The 15,858-nt window shown below is 38.8% G+C and overlaps 1 protein-coding gene across 9 annotated transcripts; it reads left to right on the top strand.

Annotated features, from left to right (window-relative positions):
* The first annotated feature begins 1,847 nt into the window (after positions 1-1,847).
* LOC145452166 (uncharacterized) lies at positions 1,848-8,950 on the top strand. Of its 9 annotated transcripts, none has more exons than XM_080330397.1 (9): positions 1,848-3,366; positions 3,676-3,838; positions 3,914-4,148; positions 4,212-4,286; positions 4,342-4,606; positions 5,725-5,902; positions 6,274-6,362; positions 6,445-6,522; positions 8,537-8,950. In XM_080330397.1, exons 6-9 carry the CDS (start codon positions 5,782-5,784, stop codon positions 8,570-8,572), a joined length of 324 nt encoding a protein of 107 aa, XP_080186523.1. In that variant the 5' UTR covers positions 1,848-3,366; positions 3,676-3,838; positions 3,914-4,148; positions 4,212-4,286; positions 4,342-4,606; positions 5,725-5,781; the 3' UTR covers positions 8,573-8,950. The 9 variants fall into 9 exon arrangements, with proteins under 9 accessions (XP_080186523.1, XP_080186518.1, XP_080186519.1 ...); XM_080330389.1 differs by having other exon boundaries at positions 1,870-3,366; XM_080330392.1 differs by lacking the exon at positions 6,445-6,522 and having other exon boundaries at positions 8,524-8,950.
* The last annotated feature ends 6,908 nt before the right edge of the window (positions 8,951-15,858 follow it).

Here is a 15,858-nt window from a genome sequence, read left to right as displayed (position 1 = left end):
GGAAAACTTTGTGAATTACAATATAGGTAAACCAGTGGTTGTCAAACTGGCGGGCGTGCCCCCTTGGGCGGCGTGAATGCATCTGAAGGGGGCGCGAGGCTCCGGTAAACTGAAATTATTTCCGCGCTTGGCGCGATTCCCCTCCATTTCAGATTTATCGCTCTGTGTATAGTTAGAATTTCATATTGGAGAATTCTCTCATCAACAGTCTTAACCTTCCATACCATCAAACTATCTGTAAGGATTGCTAACATTCTGGTTTCATTGTGTGATATGACGATAAGGGGGGCTCGAAATATTTCACTGTCATAAAGGGGGGCGTGTCTAAAAAAGTTAGAGAACCAGTGGGCTAAACTAAATCTTGATATTTCAAAAATGGATCAACAGCAAATAAACTCTTCTGAAACCTGTGCTGAACCATTTCCTACACCACGGTCAGTTTTATTTTTAAATCTCTGACCAGTACCGAGGCTTGCTGCAACAATTGCAAAAAGAAATCCAAGTTTCCAACCATGGCTTCATCAAACTTGATAACACATTTGTTGAGATGTTATCCCAATCTTACCTACAATATTGGCCAAATTTACTGGGGCCAGAAATTTTCGCACCCTAATGTCCATCAAATGCAATCTAACAGTTTCCGAGCAAGTGAAAATGTAAATCCGAACCAAAATGTTGTAATTCGTAGTTATCAGGAGGTTCTTTCCTTTTGTATTTATTCTAATTTTACACATCATATTGGTATCATCCTTATCGCTGACGCCTCACCAATTACAATTATTCTCAGCTCTGAGTAGCCTAATCGTTTGATTACATTTCATTGACTGTCCTGTAGCCTATTCGCTGTTTGATCGCTCAAATTTTTGGTTGTTAACAGTCGCCTGAAACATTTTTCTGTGCTTGTAGCTTTCAGTACTCATGATTAGGAATAGTTCGAATACGTTCGAGTTTTTTTTAAATCAAAGGGTATTCTACGTATCGTGAATGAAACACGAATACTGAATAGCTTGAGATGTTGCTAATTACGTCGCTACGGCTGTCAAAGAACACCTCTCTACCGAATCAATTACATGTTTAACAGTAATTGTAATTGTAATTTGATATTTTTAGCATTGAGTAATTGTAAATGTAATGTCATTGAAACATGCACGGGAGTAATTGTAATTGTAATTGTAATTGAACTGAATTATTGTAATTGATCCAACATGCCAGTCCAATAACGTGATATATTTAATTCGTTGCCGGTATGGATGTGGCAATGCCTGGTACGTTGGAGAAGCTGTTCAACCACTCCACAAGAGAATAAATGGTCATCGACATGATATTTCTAAACGCCACAGATCGAAGCCTGTAGGTGAGCACTTTTCTCCGAGAATGACATGATTGTAATCAACGTGTCGGCCGGGAATATCGAGAACTCAACCCTGCGCAAGGCCACAGAACAAAAATACATCGACCGATTTAATACGTTCCATCAAGGGATAAATATGGATCGAGGCTGTATGTCACACACTCACACTACAACATGCGACGCTGCAGTTGATAAATTCGGCGGATGTGCATTTAATCACCGTAAATACTCCATCATAGCTCATTTTCAGTGCCAAAAACTTGCTGTAGCCGACAGCCGTTTCAAAAACGACGTTCGATTTTATTGTGTATGCTGACGTCATAAATGTACACATTTTTCGGACCTGAAAGTGCTCTTCTCTAGATGTCACAACATGCGTTTTTATTTGGCTATATAATCTTTTTGCGTCATTTTCCCTTTAACATCTGATGAAGGAGCGGCACCCCGAAAGCGCGTGTAATAAATGTGATTATCACTTCGTAGGTCGACGTTTTATGAGGTGCCCAGCAAACACCATATATCTTTTGAACCTGTCAGGATATCTTTTTCTTGTCCGCTAATGTTCAAATCATATCTTGTGCATACCTTGTGCTGAAGTACAACTTAAATATATCTTTTTCTTGTCCAGTCATGTTCAAATCATATCTTGTGCATACCTTGTGCTGAAGTACAACTTAAATATATCTTTTTCTTGTCCAGTCATGTTCAAATCATATTTTGTGCAAACCTTGTGCTGAAGCACCACTTAAATATATATTTTTCCTGTCCAGTCATGTCCAAATCATATCTTGTGCATACCTTGTGCTAAAGCACAACTTCAATACATCTTTTTCTTGTGCATACCTTGTGCTGAAGCACAACTTTTTCTTGGCTAAATTTTGTCGAATGCTGAAAATATATTTGTGAGGAATATCGAATTCGATTATTGCTTCCTATTATGGTAGAGTGGCGTTTATAAATGTCAAGTAGATTATATTGAATTTTTACTCTTATAGGGCGAATTAGTCACCTATAGTGTCACTACCGAATGTTCCACCTAGTGCCACGCTGTTCTTGCGATTTTGCAGGCTAAACTTCAATATCATATTAGCCCACATCATCGCGCTCCGCACCATCCGCTGCTTTCGGTGCCTTGGTATTAGTGTATTTAATTGGTATTACGCAGCCGGATTCTAAATCCTCTGGAGATGATCTGATTCCCAAATTTTGGAATCCGAATCCATCCGGCTCTAGGTGGCAATTTGAAAGTCCGCAAAATCCGGCTGGAGAATTTCTAGTTCTGCGTTCGAAAAACTTCTGTCAAAATCATGATATAGTATTTAAGAATATAAGTATAAGCATCTTGCTAAAATCCCACTGTCGGAACAAATTCAGAATCCGCATCCAGTCCGGCTGTACTGTATCGCTGAAATCCTGCGCCGAATCCGGCTCCTGATCCGGAGTGTAAACGAGAGGTCATTTCTCCCACGCGAATACAAGTCTCGGCGCGAAATATATTACTGGCAGACAACGCGCTCTGATAATGGCGGCTTATAGCTACAGCTGTGGGTTTGGTTTAGTTGCGTTCAGGAATTAATCATGGTGAAGTGAGGCTCAGCCAACCATTTCCTTTGGAGGATTACCTAAAACTGTGCATGGCTATTTATATATGCTTAATATTAAACATAGGTACGGTGTATGGTATAATGTCATAAAGTATAGACCTTGGTTTGGTTTGCACTTTTGCGAATATCATGAGCTATAGTGACAGTACTGAATTATCATGACGTGGTGGTCGCTCAAATCATGCGCTCTGATTGAATGTTTTTGTACTTCTGTCTATAATAGTGTAGCGTTGCGCTTGTGGGCTCAGCCAAAGACGTGGTACCAATTCCCAGAGATATAAAATAAGACAGTGGAAGCACAGACGGAAGCGAAGAATGCCACTGTTGAGGCGAAAAACAAGAAGCCACGAAAACATGACAAGGGCAATAGGTCTCTGTAGAAAATCCAGATCAAATGCTCATCCAGTTCCAGTAAGTATAAACTCATAATTTATTTGCCTACCAACCACCAAGTATCATTGCAGTATTGCAGACTTGTACTATACTTGATCAGTTGACGGACAACTAACCAACGTTTTTTTCAGTACCGTAGTTCTATAGTACTGGATGCACATTTGAAAAAAATATTACGGTAGTTTCCAAACAACTAAAGGGCGCCTGTCGGTATATAGTTGCGAGTTTTCAAATTTGAGTAATTCTAGTTGCGCTTTTTAAAAATCCAGTAGTTTGTACAAGTCTGGTACCTTGCCATCTATATTATCCAATATCCATCTGTTTTAGATGTATGGGAGAATGCTTATAATGATTGATATGAAGGAAGTTGCGGACAATAGTATCCTGTCCTCCTCTTCATTGTCTGAAGATGAAGAACGACAACAGTCTAAACAAAGACGTCAGCCGCCCAAAAAAATTTTGGATAATTCTATTTCAACTGATGATCAAGGTATAATATAATATGTTATTCTGCCCAATATGTTGTACACGGAATATTGATATGTAAAACTTTCATACTTTGTAGATGATGCGTTTCCTTCAAAGCAGCAACGTAATCCAAGTATTCAGACACAAGGCATGCCTATACCAATTCTAAGACTGCGGCCATCTCCTGATTCTGGCAATAAAAGTGTGACGAGCAAGAGTGCTGTTTTGAATTATGCTTGCAATGCAAGTTTGCCATCATGCGAAAAGTGTTCAAGAACAGCATGATCCCAACATTGAATGTAGCGGCCAGTTGCAGGGAACTAACCCATGCAGTAAGCTCCTAACAATTTAATTCATTCTTGAAATCTGAGTTATAGCGTCGCTCTGTTTTGCAGACGTTCCTTCATTTGTAAGCAATGGTGAACTGCAAAATTCTGACTGTCAACAACGAGGCCTGTTACAAAGTAATGGTAAGATTATCACATATGATTAATCCAGCTTTCTTATATTCAAATAATTTTTTAGCTGCTCCGTGCACACCATCAACTCAAACATCTGCATACAGTGACCACTCTGTATCTTTGATGCGTAAAGACATTAAAGAATTGAAGTTAGAGATGAACCAGATGATGGATCTCAGTAAAGGTCACATCATCGCCTACTCGAAAAAACACAGTACCACAACCCCAATTTGCTGGAAGATCTTATTGAAGACCCCTGTCAAACCGTATCTCATCTGGAACAACTGGAAAGGAACTTGATTAACTGCGATTGCAAGAAGTCTGAACTGGTATGATTTTGTTGATTAGAGCAAACTTAGCCGGACTATGTAACTCAGACCTAGGCTAGCCCGCGAAGCCATTCTGAGCAGCCCGTGTCCATTTCTTGAAATTCAAAACACAAAACCTACTTCTGAATATTGCTGCGTGAAATTAAACCATAATCTTATAAAATGGGCCAGAACGGAAATATGCCGCGCATATTACGCAGCCTACGTCCCTCGCAAGCTCGCTTGCGTAATCCATATTCACCATAACGCCAATGTAGCAAAGTATGTCGTAACAGTTGAAATCACAATAAGTCACTCTTTCCATATAGTTTAGTTCAAACCTTCTTTGTGCCATTGTCACATTACGCATTACACGGTCTGTGCTTTAAATTTTTTCGTGATAGGGTACGTTTCGAAAAGCCTATTTCGTAAAACAAGTCAATCAGTGCTCGTTTTTACTATGAGACATCATCCATGAACGATAAATGGTCATGTCAAAAAAGACCGCCGGAAGCTGAAATGCAAAGACGGTAAGGAATTTAAACACAGGGCCGCACCCTAAACCCCCCATTGGAAAAGGCTGGAAGTGTGGCCCAAAGTGATTTTGTAAATTAAGCTGAATGGTATAATTTAGGAAACATTATTTAAATTTTCTTAACGCTTCGTGCGATTTATTGTGGCGAGATGTCTTGATATTAATATGAGTAACCTTCTCCCCCCCCCCAAGAAATGCTTAATTTACAAAGATCAGCATTTCGGCGTCGCGTCACGACACACTAAGAAGTTGACAATGACATTTCGGCTAACATGTGACTCTGCGAATTGTGCTGCCAAAAAGCTCGATGGCGAGGAAACCTTGCATGGATATCTACACATCCCTGAAACCTTGACCAAAAGTACCGCCTCATGTTGGCCGAAACCAATAGATATATATATATATGTCGATTTCACCAAGCCGCAACTGTTCGGAAGGCAGCGATCAAGACAATAAGCTGTGTAGTACCCCAAATACCTTTCAAGTTAATTGATGTCCAAAATTGAGTACCTGAAATTTAATAATAAACTGAACTGATGAAGTTATTTTTCATTCTTGCACAAACCACTATCATAAGACAGTGCCATTTGTATTTGTACTACAGGTATCTGCTTTAAATGGAATTTCGGGTGAACAATTGTCTTCAACGTTCTGAAATATCATGACCAACATAGCTGTAAAGTGTAAAGGATGTATGGAAATTCTACAGCCTGAAGGGTCGAAAAACGAAAATGAACAGAAAAGAAATTTTCAAAATTTGACTCTTTACAAGACTATTAAACGTAAGTTGTTACTGATATTACAATCGCAATTACAAAACCCTCAATAACGGAGAGCATTTTTACCGAGGTAGGGTATTTTGATTTTCCTTTTTGTGGAAGATCATTGCAGCTAAATTGCAAATTGTTGCTGACCACACAGCTTTATAGGCTAAGCCCTCGTTGGAAATCATCTTTTACTGAGATCCGACATGGCGAAATCACAAACAAGTGCGTTGATTGTAAAACTCTGTGTTGCGTCTGGAATGTTTTGAAATCCCAATTTTGACACTGCGGTAATCGCATTCGAGAGATATTGTTATCGCTGGCGGAGATTCCGATTTGCTGCATTGTTTTGTAATGCTGCCCCTGATCTACTTATATTCTCTTTGAAGGAGCATGTAAAGTGGCTCATCCTACGGTCGAGAATCAAACAATTACAGCTAAACTGGGCGGCTTTCTAACTGTTATTGGAGCTTGCAAGGTAATTTTGTTTATGAAGTTGACGTCTGTGTGACAGCTTTGCTCGTTATCATATTATTTGAGTGAATCGTTTCTACCTCCAGGGCTGCTACCATTCATCTTCAGAACACTATATCAGTGGCTCGCAAACTTTTCAAGATATGTTCAGTTATTTTATAATCGTGTAATGCAACTTTGACATAATGTAATTTAAAAAAAATTTATAGTAATAATTGAATTTTGTCAATATTTGTCGGTCTTGCATAAATTTTTGATCCTCTCGTTGCACTTGCTCAGATTTAGCGGTGGAACCAATGTCACCAAAACTTTTGGGCAAATAATTAATCACTCATTTCAAACTCCTTTCAATTCACATTTCAACATGGTAAGCAAGTTTATCCTCCACTGGTTGCATTTGTACTGCGTGGGGGGCTCAGATTGCAATGGCCTGACCCATGTTCCCTCTAAGCTGCACACATGCGCAATTGCGCAGTGCTGACACGGTCTCTGCGCACAGAAAATTCAAGCTGCACGCAAAAAATCTCAAGTGATGTCATTGTTTTTAGTCGTTACGCACTGATGGATACGGGACCGCGCAGTGAGTGTGTGCAGACTCGTCAAAAATCAGAGGGAACATTGGGCCTGACTATTCTGGGCCGGCTGTTTCGGTGGCGAACAAGAGGCACGGCAAATCTGGCTCAATTCCAACGTGTAGATGTGAAATTATTGAGATACCAAATTAGGGATTTGAAACTTCGCGTCTACCGGTTGGCATTGCGCCAAATTCGTTATGCATTGTTTTTTTTTTTGACAACTTGACAATTTCATAGGGATGACAGCAAAATTAATAAAAATAATTCAATTTTTTTAATAAATTGAAAATTTTGTAACTCTAATAACTTAGGGGCAGGCCACATATAGCTTTCATCCGACTCTGATGAGATGTAGTGGCACGTATGGAGTCGCAATGCACAATGCGAAAATGGTAGTGGAAACGGTGGCTTTTCTTCCCCGGCAATGACAGCAACGAAAATAATTTCAATTATTTAATAACTACAAGATGATGCTGAAGTAACCAAGTATTTCGGCAGTGTCATAAGTCACATGCCCTTGAAAGGGTGTGCATTAGACTCGGACTAAAGTGCATTTGATGTAGGTTTACGTTACTTTGGCAGGTTGTATTATTGTAACATAAAAATAGCCACAGTTGCAATTTATTATCAATTATCAACTTCCTGTGGAAGTGCACGGCATCCACAGGAAGAAGCGCAACAAATCAAAATGGATTTAGGATTTAGCGCAGTACATTAATCTTTAGAGTTGGCGAAAAATGTCCGACGTTAAAGTCATTGTACATAATGTAAGAGCAACCTGAATTAATTGTATTTTTGGTTTTAATGTTTTGACATTGCATCTTTAATAGGTACACAACCAACTATATGTACATCGTACAGCTAGCTATACTATCCCGTTCACCAAAGAAATGTTTGAAGCTGGCCCAGAATCGTTGTATTATAGTCGCCACCATAGTGGAATTAAAACCCCAATCACGCAGTGCGGATGCGGGGGTTGGGGCTCCGCGACGTGAGTGGAACAGCGGAAGTACCGATGAGCTATACGATCTTCCAGGGCCATAACTGTCACACTCCAAACAGCCAATTAGGGGAGGGGGGCTCGACTGAACCCAAAATTACTTTGTTGGTCGTTTGTTGAAGTAGATGTAATCAAATTGAAAATTGTAGGTCTACATTTAAATATGATTAGTAAGATAAAAAGGTGCTTATGTTAGAGAAACATACAAATCGGCGGTGGCGATTACCACACATTGAAAAGGACTACGACTCTAACTCTGTGCTAAGAGGTGGGCCTCAGAACACTTTCAAACCCGACAATGGGCCACGGCCAAAAGATGGCTGAGAACCCCTGGCTTAGCTTCTATATGTTGGAATTGAGCCAAATTTGGCGCGCAGAGTTTAATCGATAATTTAGTCGAAGTAGATGGTAAGGATTGAATTGGCTGTCACACACCACCAAGGTCGTCGTGATTTACGAAAGACGGTTCGGACTCCTTGGATGAATATGATTTGACATGATCGTCCCACGGTACTCTCAACCAAACGCATATAATCACTTTTTCTCTACTGCTATAATCAATCAAAGTAATCAATTCATTTATGTTATAGGATGACGATAAAGGGGAAACAGGAGCAAGACTGTTATCGAGGAGGCTGAAGATTTCGATACCGATAACATGGACTAATGCTAATGCAGAAATATTTGCTGAAGTGATTGCGCAGTTCTGTATCAAGGCCCAATTCTTGCTAACGTATTTTCTTCATCCAAGTTTTTTTTTTGGCGTGTTTTGTACTTATTTCATACAGAACAGAAAGCCATAAACATGATTTTTAAAATTGGCGATTAGTTTTCATTCTGAATCAAGGCCTACCTCTTGCTAACGTATGTTGTGTGTTGTGTCACGGACTGTTATTTTACCGTCATTCTTCATCCATTTTTATTCCAATTTTCCGTCGAGGTCTAGTCCGGTGCATTTTTTTTTTGTATTTTGAACTGGTATAATACAGAACAAAATGCCATACATGATTTGTAAAACTGGCGATTTGTATTCGTTCATATGTGAAGTGCAGCATATAGCAGGTTCAACCAACCAGGGTTCAGGGTCACACAGGGTCGAGTTCTACAAAAAATATCTTCTAGGATATCTTTGAGGATGTTTATCAGGATATATTTGAGGATGTTTGTCAGGATATCTTTGAGCATGTCCATCAGGATATCTTTGAGGATGTCCTCCAGGACATTTTATATATATCCATTTCTGTCGACAAATGTATATATTTTGCACATGATTGTAGGATATCTTTTGAACTCATAGAAGATGTTTTAAAAATATCTTTAATAAGTTTTGTGTTTGCTGGGTGTGAAATCAACCAAGATCTTATTAGAATAATTTCTGTAATTTCGATATCTTCATTTTCCATCATCGCTACCTCTGCAACTCTTGCCAATTCTTCATCTGCCGGAATTCTGTTATCTGACCTCTTGATATTGCATAAGAATAACAATCTGAAAAATTATTTTATTCTTGCCGTTTTCCTTTGGGGACAGGCTGCTTAATTCGCAGATTGCTTGTGTAATTGTGTATATACCAGTTTTGGAGCTCAAGCAAAATTCACCGTATTATAAAAGGTAAATTATTAATGGGCACGCTGGTTTTTACCGGATGGAAATTACAATAACCTGTTTGCTTTTAAGGCAGAGATGGAAAATGAAAGTATTAATTAGGGGTGGGCAAAATCGAGTACCTGAGTGATTCGATTCTGAATAGAGTATTCTGCTCCAAGTCGAGTCAAGTAATCGAGTATCACTTCTTATGACGTCACATCAGTATAGGAGATGACGAAATTCAAATATGAACTTTTATCCTACCACAAATAATACAAAGCCTGTCGTACACCATGTAAAATTAATTTGTAGCTTTGCAATACGTGTTACGTATGCTGCCATACGACCAATCGAAGTTTTCAAGGCTTCCAGAGTAGAAAATGGTATCGAATTATAATTTTCGTTGATAAATTCACTCTTATTGACGTGGAGCGTAAGTTTTCACTACTCAAAAAAATCACATTTTACTACTCGACTCGAATCATTAGGATTAATACTCGATTCAGATCCGAGTACTCAAATCATTGTGCCCAGCCCTAGTATTAATACTACTTTAGTAATTATATAAAATCGAGCCGAGTGAATTTATGTAAATTGTTACAGATACTGATGTAATTTATCACAAATACCGATATATAATTTGTAAACATGTTTGCAGGCGTACTATAATGTAGCACAAGTAGGAAAAGGATTGACATACAAGTCGGTATAGAAGCGGGAAAAACCGTGGCATTACAGTTATTATAACCAAACGATCATCGATTGAGGACCCGTAATTCTAGGATTTGGGTACGCTGATGAATGTATAGCATCTATGGCCAACTGGCGCTGTTTAAAATTTGGACTGTTGTGTATACGTTACTGTTCAATATTTAGAATAACTATGCAACAAGATTTATGCTATAAAAAGAACAAAAGGTTTATATAAATTTCTTTCATTTGTTAAAACCAAAAGTGAAATCAGATTGAGGTTGATGACATCATAAACTAGAAAATACATCACCAGGTTAAATCGTCTATTGATGTGGTGATGGAATTAGCTGCATTCAAATGCCGGAAGCCAGGAAATACGGCCAGATGTTGATCGTCACTCAATAAATATAGGATAGTACGTCGGTCGTCGTCATTATAGTCTTAGCGCGGATCTAAACATAGGACGGTAATTTCAGACCTTTTTGGATTCGAGAAATATGATAGTGTTAAGGGATATTAGAAGTCTAAGGTCGAAGCTTTAAATGCCAATGTAATGATACTAATTGAACAGTGTTTTGCCAGTAGAAACATCATGAGAGCGAAATTAGTTGTATTAATTTTAAAGATGTTGTTGACCAGTTCAGAAGGCCGCAATAAGCGGAAGATTTGAAACCGAACATATTTAGGAAATGACTAAAATATGTCATTTTAGTACGAGGAGCTCATCATTATGGATTAGTAATATCCAGATATTACCAAAATGAAATTTTCCAAAAGTGTATAGTTGTAGTCAGCAGTCTTGACGCATTGTATTAAAGCTCGAATGTCGAAAAAATCCAAGTTGAGCTGAGATATCGAAATAACATAATGCCTGAGAACCGAGTTATTAAGCTCTGTTTTATGGTGTCTTTATATGACCCTTTTAAAGCAATAGTGTCAATTTGTGTCAAGCAATAGTGGCCACTCGTCCTGTATCCCTATTCGCACTTTGTAAACACTTATGAATCGTGTATTTGCCTATATGATGAAATACTAATTTTAATGTAGCTATAGCTATGCATTGTATTTCGTATTTCTCGACTTACTTATTTTGCACTTCAAAGATTAGATTGGAGAGGAGGCACGGGGGCGAAAATTCGATGACGTAAATGAGCCCCCCCCCCCCTTGAAGATAAGGAAAAAATAGGTTTAAAACGATGGTCTTGCGCCCTTATTGGATGATTAACACAACATCTGGGGCAAATATTCCACTTTTACATAAAGAAATGTGATAATATAAGGATTGTCAAAAACACGGGCCTGAACAGTTTCGCGCGAAGCGCGAAAATTTTTCATGGTTCATGAATGAAATTTGTTCATTATATTGTTACGTGCATATTGCAAATACGTTTTCATTATCAGATTTACCGGTAGGGCTGATAGAAGTGGTGTCATCGAACTTTCAGAGGGCACACTTGAACTATGTGCAATTGTTCATACCATACGGCAAGACTATTGAGAGCAGCAGTGGTTCTCAACAGGGGGTCCGCAAGGCATTTAAAGGGGTCCGCGAAACCTCCAGATTTGCAAAATGGTTCATAACCTAATTTTTGTTTGTTTTAAATAAGAGAAATCACGAAGCACTTTCGCTTCATAACTGCTAAGACTTCAGGACTCACATAAACATAGAATTGCCGTCTGAGATGAAACACTCCACCGTGCAAGTCATTTTAATTGCCAAATTGCCAATAGCCTACTCATACCAACATTTTGCTGTTTAGGGATGTTTTGTTGGGGTTTTGGAAAAAATTGTTTGCAGAGATCCATTTTCTCCTATTATATTCACGACCGCTATTCCAGAATAACTTCACGATGAGCTGTTGGACAGAAATGACTAGGCTGGAGGCTATATTGGTCCATGTATGTTGCCATCATAGCCGCAAAGGTGTCGTCGAAAGCGTTACATTCGCCACCATCTATCCTTGTGGAAATGGATTTTCGGCACTCGTTCATATCAAATCGACGACGCAGATTTTCAAGACAAGGCCCCGTATTTCAAGAAATGCAGCTACAGAATTCACTTTGAAATGATAAAAAGTCTTCCCAATTTTTAAATAAATAGTATGATGTTATTTTCAAGAAAGGTCATTTTGCTGTTTATATCGCTAGCCTAAAGTTAATAATTGCACAGGACAGATGACGGTTGCATGACAATAGAGGCGAATTTGAAATAGGAATTGTGGTCCGCGGGGGTAGGCGAAGGTCCACAGGGGTCCGCGAAGACAAAAAGATTGAGAACCACTGATTTATAGTTTCTATAGGATGGGCGCCGGACGGGACAGTTATCATTCATTGCTGTTACTTCATGACTGGCGGAGAAAGCCGTCACCACTCAATAGATCACTCATATTTAAGGTCGTAGCCAGAATTACAATTTTGGTATTGTTTTTTTTAATAAGTTTAGGGGAACTCCCCTGTGGGAACACCTCGCAGAACCGTACATCCTGCCTTTATCCATACGATTCTTAGACGGACACACACATATACCCCATGGATTCATGGCTTCCAGTTGCCAACTATAGCTGGTATTAGGCGATCGTTTCACGGACGAGCCCAAATCGCTGACAGTAAGTGATGAATTTCGGACTTATCGCGCGGAGCGTAAAATGTTTTTGACTAAATGAAAGGATTTGATGAATAATATTGGTGCGTGTATATAAGGAAGTGGATTCCAGTCTTATTAATTACTTCGTTGAAGCACGGTTATTTAGCAACCTCTGGTAAAGATTGACGCCATATACTTTAAAGATTGGAATTGCTGATACCTACCAGACCAAATTAAAAAACTCCTTTGATCAGACTCGTGCGATTCCAAATTAGAACTTTTTAACGGGAGGAGTGCCAGTCGCATTTATGTCGGAGGGGTCTGATTGCAGAGACAGAATTATAAGGCGCCAGCCATTTAAGCACGCGAAAATCTATATCGAAGGCTTCGGTTTTATAGTTGTCAATCATTTTGAAAGCGCACTTTGCGGAGTCTCATGTAGCCTACTTTAAATGTCTTCGTGTGTCCGTGTGTCCCGGTACGGAAATTGCCTGAACTAATAGTCCCCAACCCACTTACTGAACTGACACCCCCAGACTCAATCAACCCAACGACCTCGGACTACTCTTATGTATCTACAGGTACTGTTGTATTTTCATGAGAATGCAGCTAAGTTCAATTATGGGTATTTGCGGAAGAATTATTTTGAGGGGATACCGAAAATAATCAAGACACTATAAATAATCAATAATAATGTTAGTAATCAAGACACTAAATCGCGCGAAGCGCGAAGAAATTTTTTAGGTTGCATTCATCTGCCCCAAAATACTATTATATTTATTGATTTTACGAAAAGTTTCCAAAAATTTGGGGGGAGCGATCGCCCTTTTCGCCCCTCTCTGGCTACGCCAGTGATAGGAACCTGCATGCCTTTAAAAACTAGGACGACTTATATCTGTTGGCGATAGCCGTATAGATTATGGATTGCTGTTTATGTATTCCGTACAGCTTTCGTATAATTTGAAACTATAACTGCCTCGGCGGCCCATATGACGCCATTAATCACACATGCGTCATTGTCAAACAACAGAGGTGTGATTACCCACCAATAATCATAATAAGGAAACATTATCTAATGATCTCTTGGAATAGTGCCAAAATTGTAGCCCAGAAAAATAATTACCACATAGTGTAGGCTATAGGGTCGTAGGCAGATAACTATTCCTGAAGAAGGCCAATAAAAAATTAGGTGATCTTTTTGGTCAACTAGCCACCGATAGGTAGGTGATTGGTGAAAACCACCCCATAAACAAAATCTCTTATATAGGCCTACAACGCAAATCTGACACGCTTGTTGTGCGTAACAAAGGTGTCTGAAGCGAATGCGAAGGATTAGCATATAGTGGCTATTTCCGGTTTATCTGTAATTGTTATGTACAATACATGCAAATATTAAGTTGCTTTATAATGATGGCGCCTCCATTTTCTGTGTCTGCGAACATTTACAGTGAAAAAGCGTTACAGCGAATTGGAGATATATGTTCTGTACGTATTATATATTATGCATCATAACTAGTCGACGCCCAGCGGCTAGGACCCCTACACTTGACTGAGGTTAGACGGTTACAAAACCAAGACAAGTAGCTTGTGAGAACTGTCATAAAACTAGATAACTAACACCCTAGTATGCCCTAGGTTACACAGGTCCATAAATCGAGAATGTTACTCGCGAGGACCAATAACACTATACAAATACACAGGGTTGTAATGACTCGAGTCACGATTTTTTTGTGACTCGACTTGACCCGAGTCATTTTCTTGAAATGGAAAAATGACTCGACTCGAGTCAATATTTGTATTGACTCGATTTGTACTCGAGTCATTACGCATGACTCGTCCCAAGTCATTGACTTGGTTTATTTTATATGACTCGAAGACGAAGAAATTTGCGAAGCGTAACGGCTAGATAAACGCATCTGATGGATTCTGCCGACATCGCTATTTGTCACCACTGCTTTCGTTGCACTAGTCTGATATCAGATAGGCCGCCGTAAAAACAACAGACAATGGTACGTAGTAGCAATGCATTTGTACAAAATCATCCAGTGATGAAGAAGTAATAAATCCTCCCCAATCAAAGTACCGTACTCAAGAATTTTCAATTATACAAGCAAAGAATCGAAGCAAAGTTCAATTAGAGCCAATGCAATGACTCAGATGGTCACATACTTGGAAGAGACTGATAAGCTCATGTGTAGATTTGAAGGCGATGATTATTTGCATTTTTTGGCGACTAGAAAGAATGAGTATCCAACGCTCTTCAGTGAGGTTCAAAAATGCTTGTCAATTCCTGCATCTAGTGCACCAGTGGAAAGTGTATTCAGTATATGTGGATTTATTCTAAGGCCACGCCGCTTTATTATATCTGAGGATCTCCTCTCCACTTTGGTATTTTTGAAGTGTAACTCATCATTGATTTGATCTGCCGTCTGTGAAAAAACACAATACCCTCCGTCCATTTGACGTTTTATTAGGTATGTGCATTGTGCACGTGAGTAATAATGAATGGCTAATGTTGTGTTATGTTTGTACAGTAGGGCTGTTCAAAAATAACTTCTTTTTTATTTTACTTGATGGCTACTTGATAAAATTGTTATGTTGCATTAAAAGAACACTGAATCTGGTTAAATTTAAAAAAGTAAAATCAATGATATCAGAAGAGAAAATTTAATTATTGGAGTATTTTTACTGAGAAATTCTTTCATATAATACAATTACATACTAGTGGTCAGTCGACTATTTTTTCATATCCAAAATATCCTACTGTGATAACTTCGCTTCTTCCTGTTGGAATTGGGCCAAATTTGCTATGAATCATATTTTTACATAATTTAACAATATCATGAGGTAGCCAGTAAAATTCGAAAATCTCTCTTCGTAATTAATCCAAAATTTTCCCCCAGAGCATTACTTTCTACCGTTCGGAGTTGAGCCAAATTTAAGCTTTTTTAGGCAATCTAACAATTCTAAGAAGTAGCCGGAAAATTGGATGTTTTTTAACAACCCTAATTATTTCTCCAATGCTGCAACTGCGATATAGTCTGTAATGCAATTGGGAAAA

Source organism: Botryllus schlosseri, chromosome 12, assembly GCF_051294905.1.
Source record: "Botryllus schlosseri isolate E-star chromosome 12, Bs_hap1, whole genome shotgun sequence".
In the NCBI taxonomy this organism is placed as follows: Eukaryota; Metazoa; Chordata; class Ascidiacea; order Stolidobranchia; family Styelidae; genus Botryllus; species Botryllus schlosseri.
The sequence above is the reverse complement of the archived record's forward strand: the minus strand, read 5'-3'. Positions and strand labels throughout refer to the sequence as shown.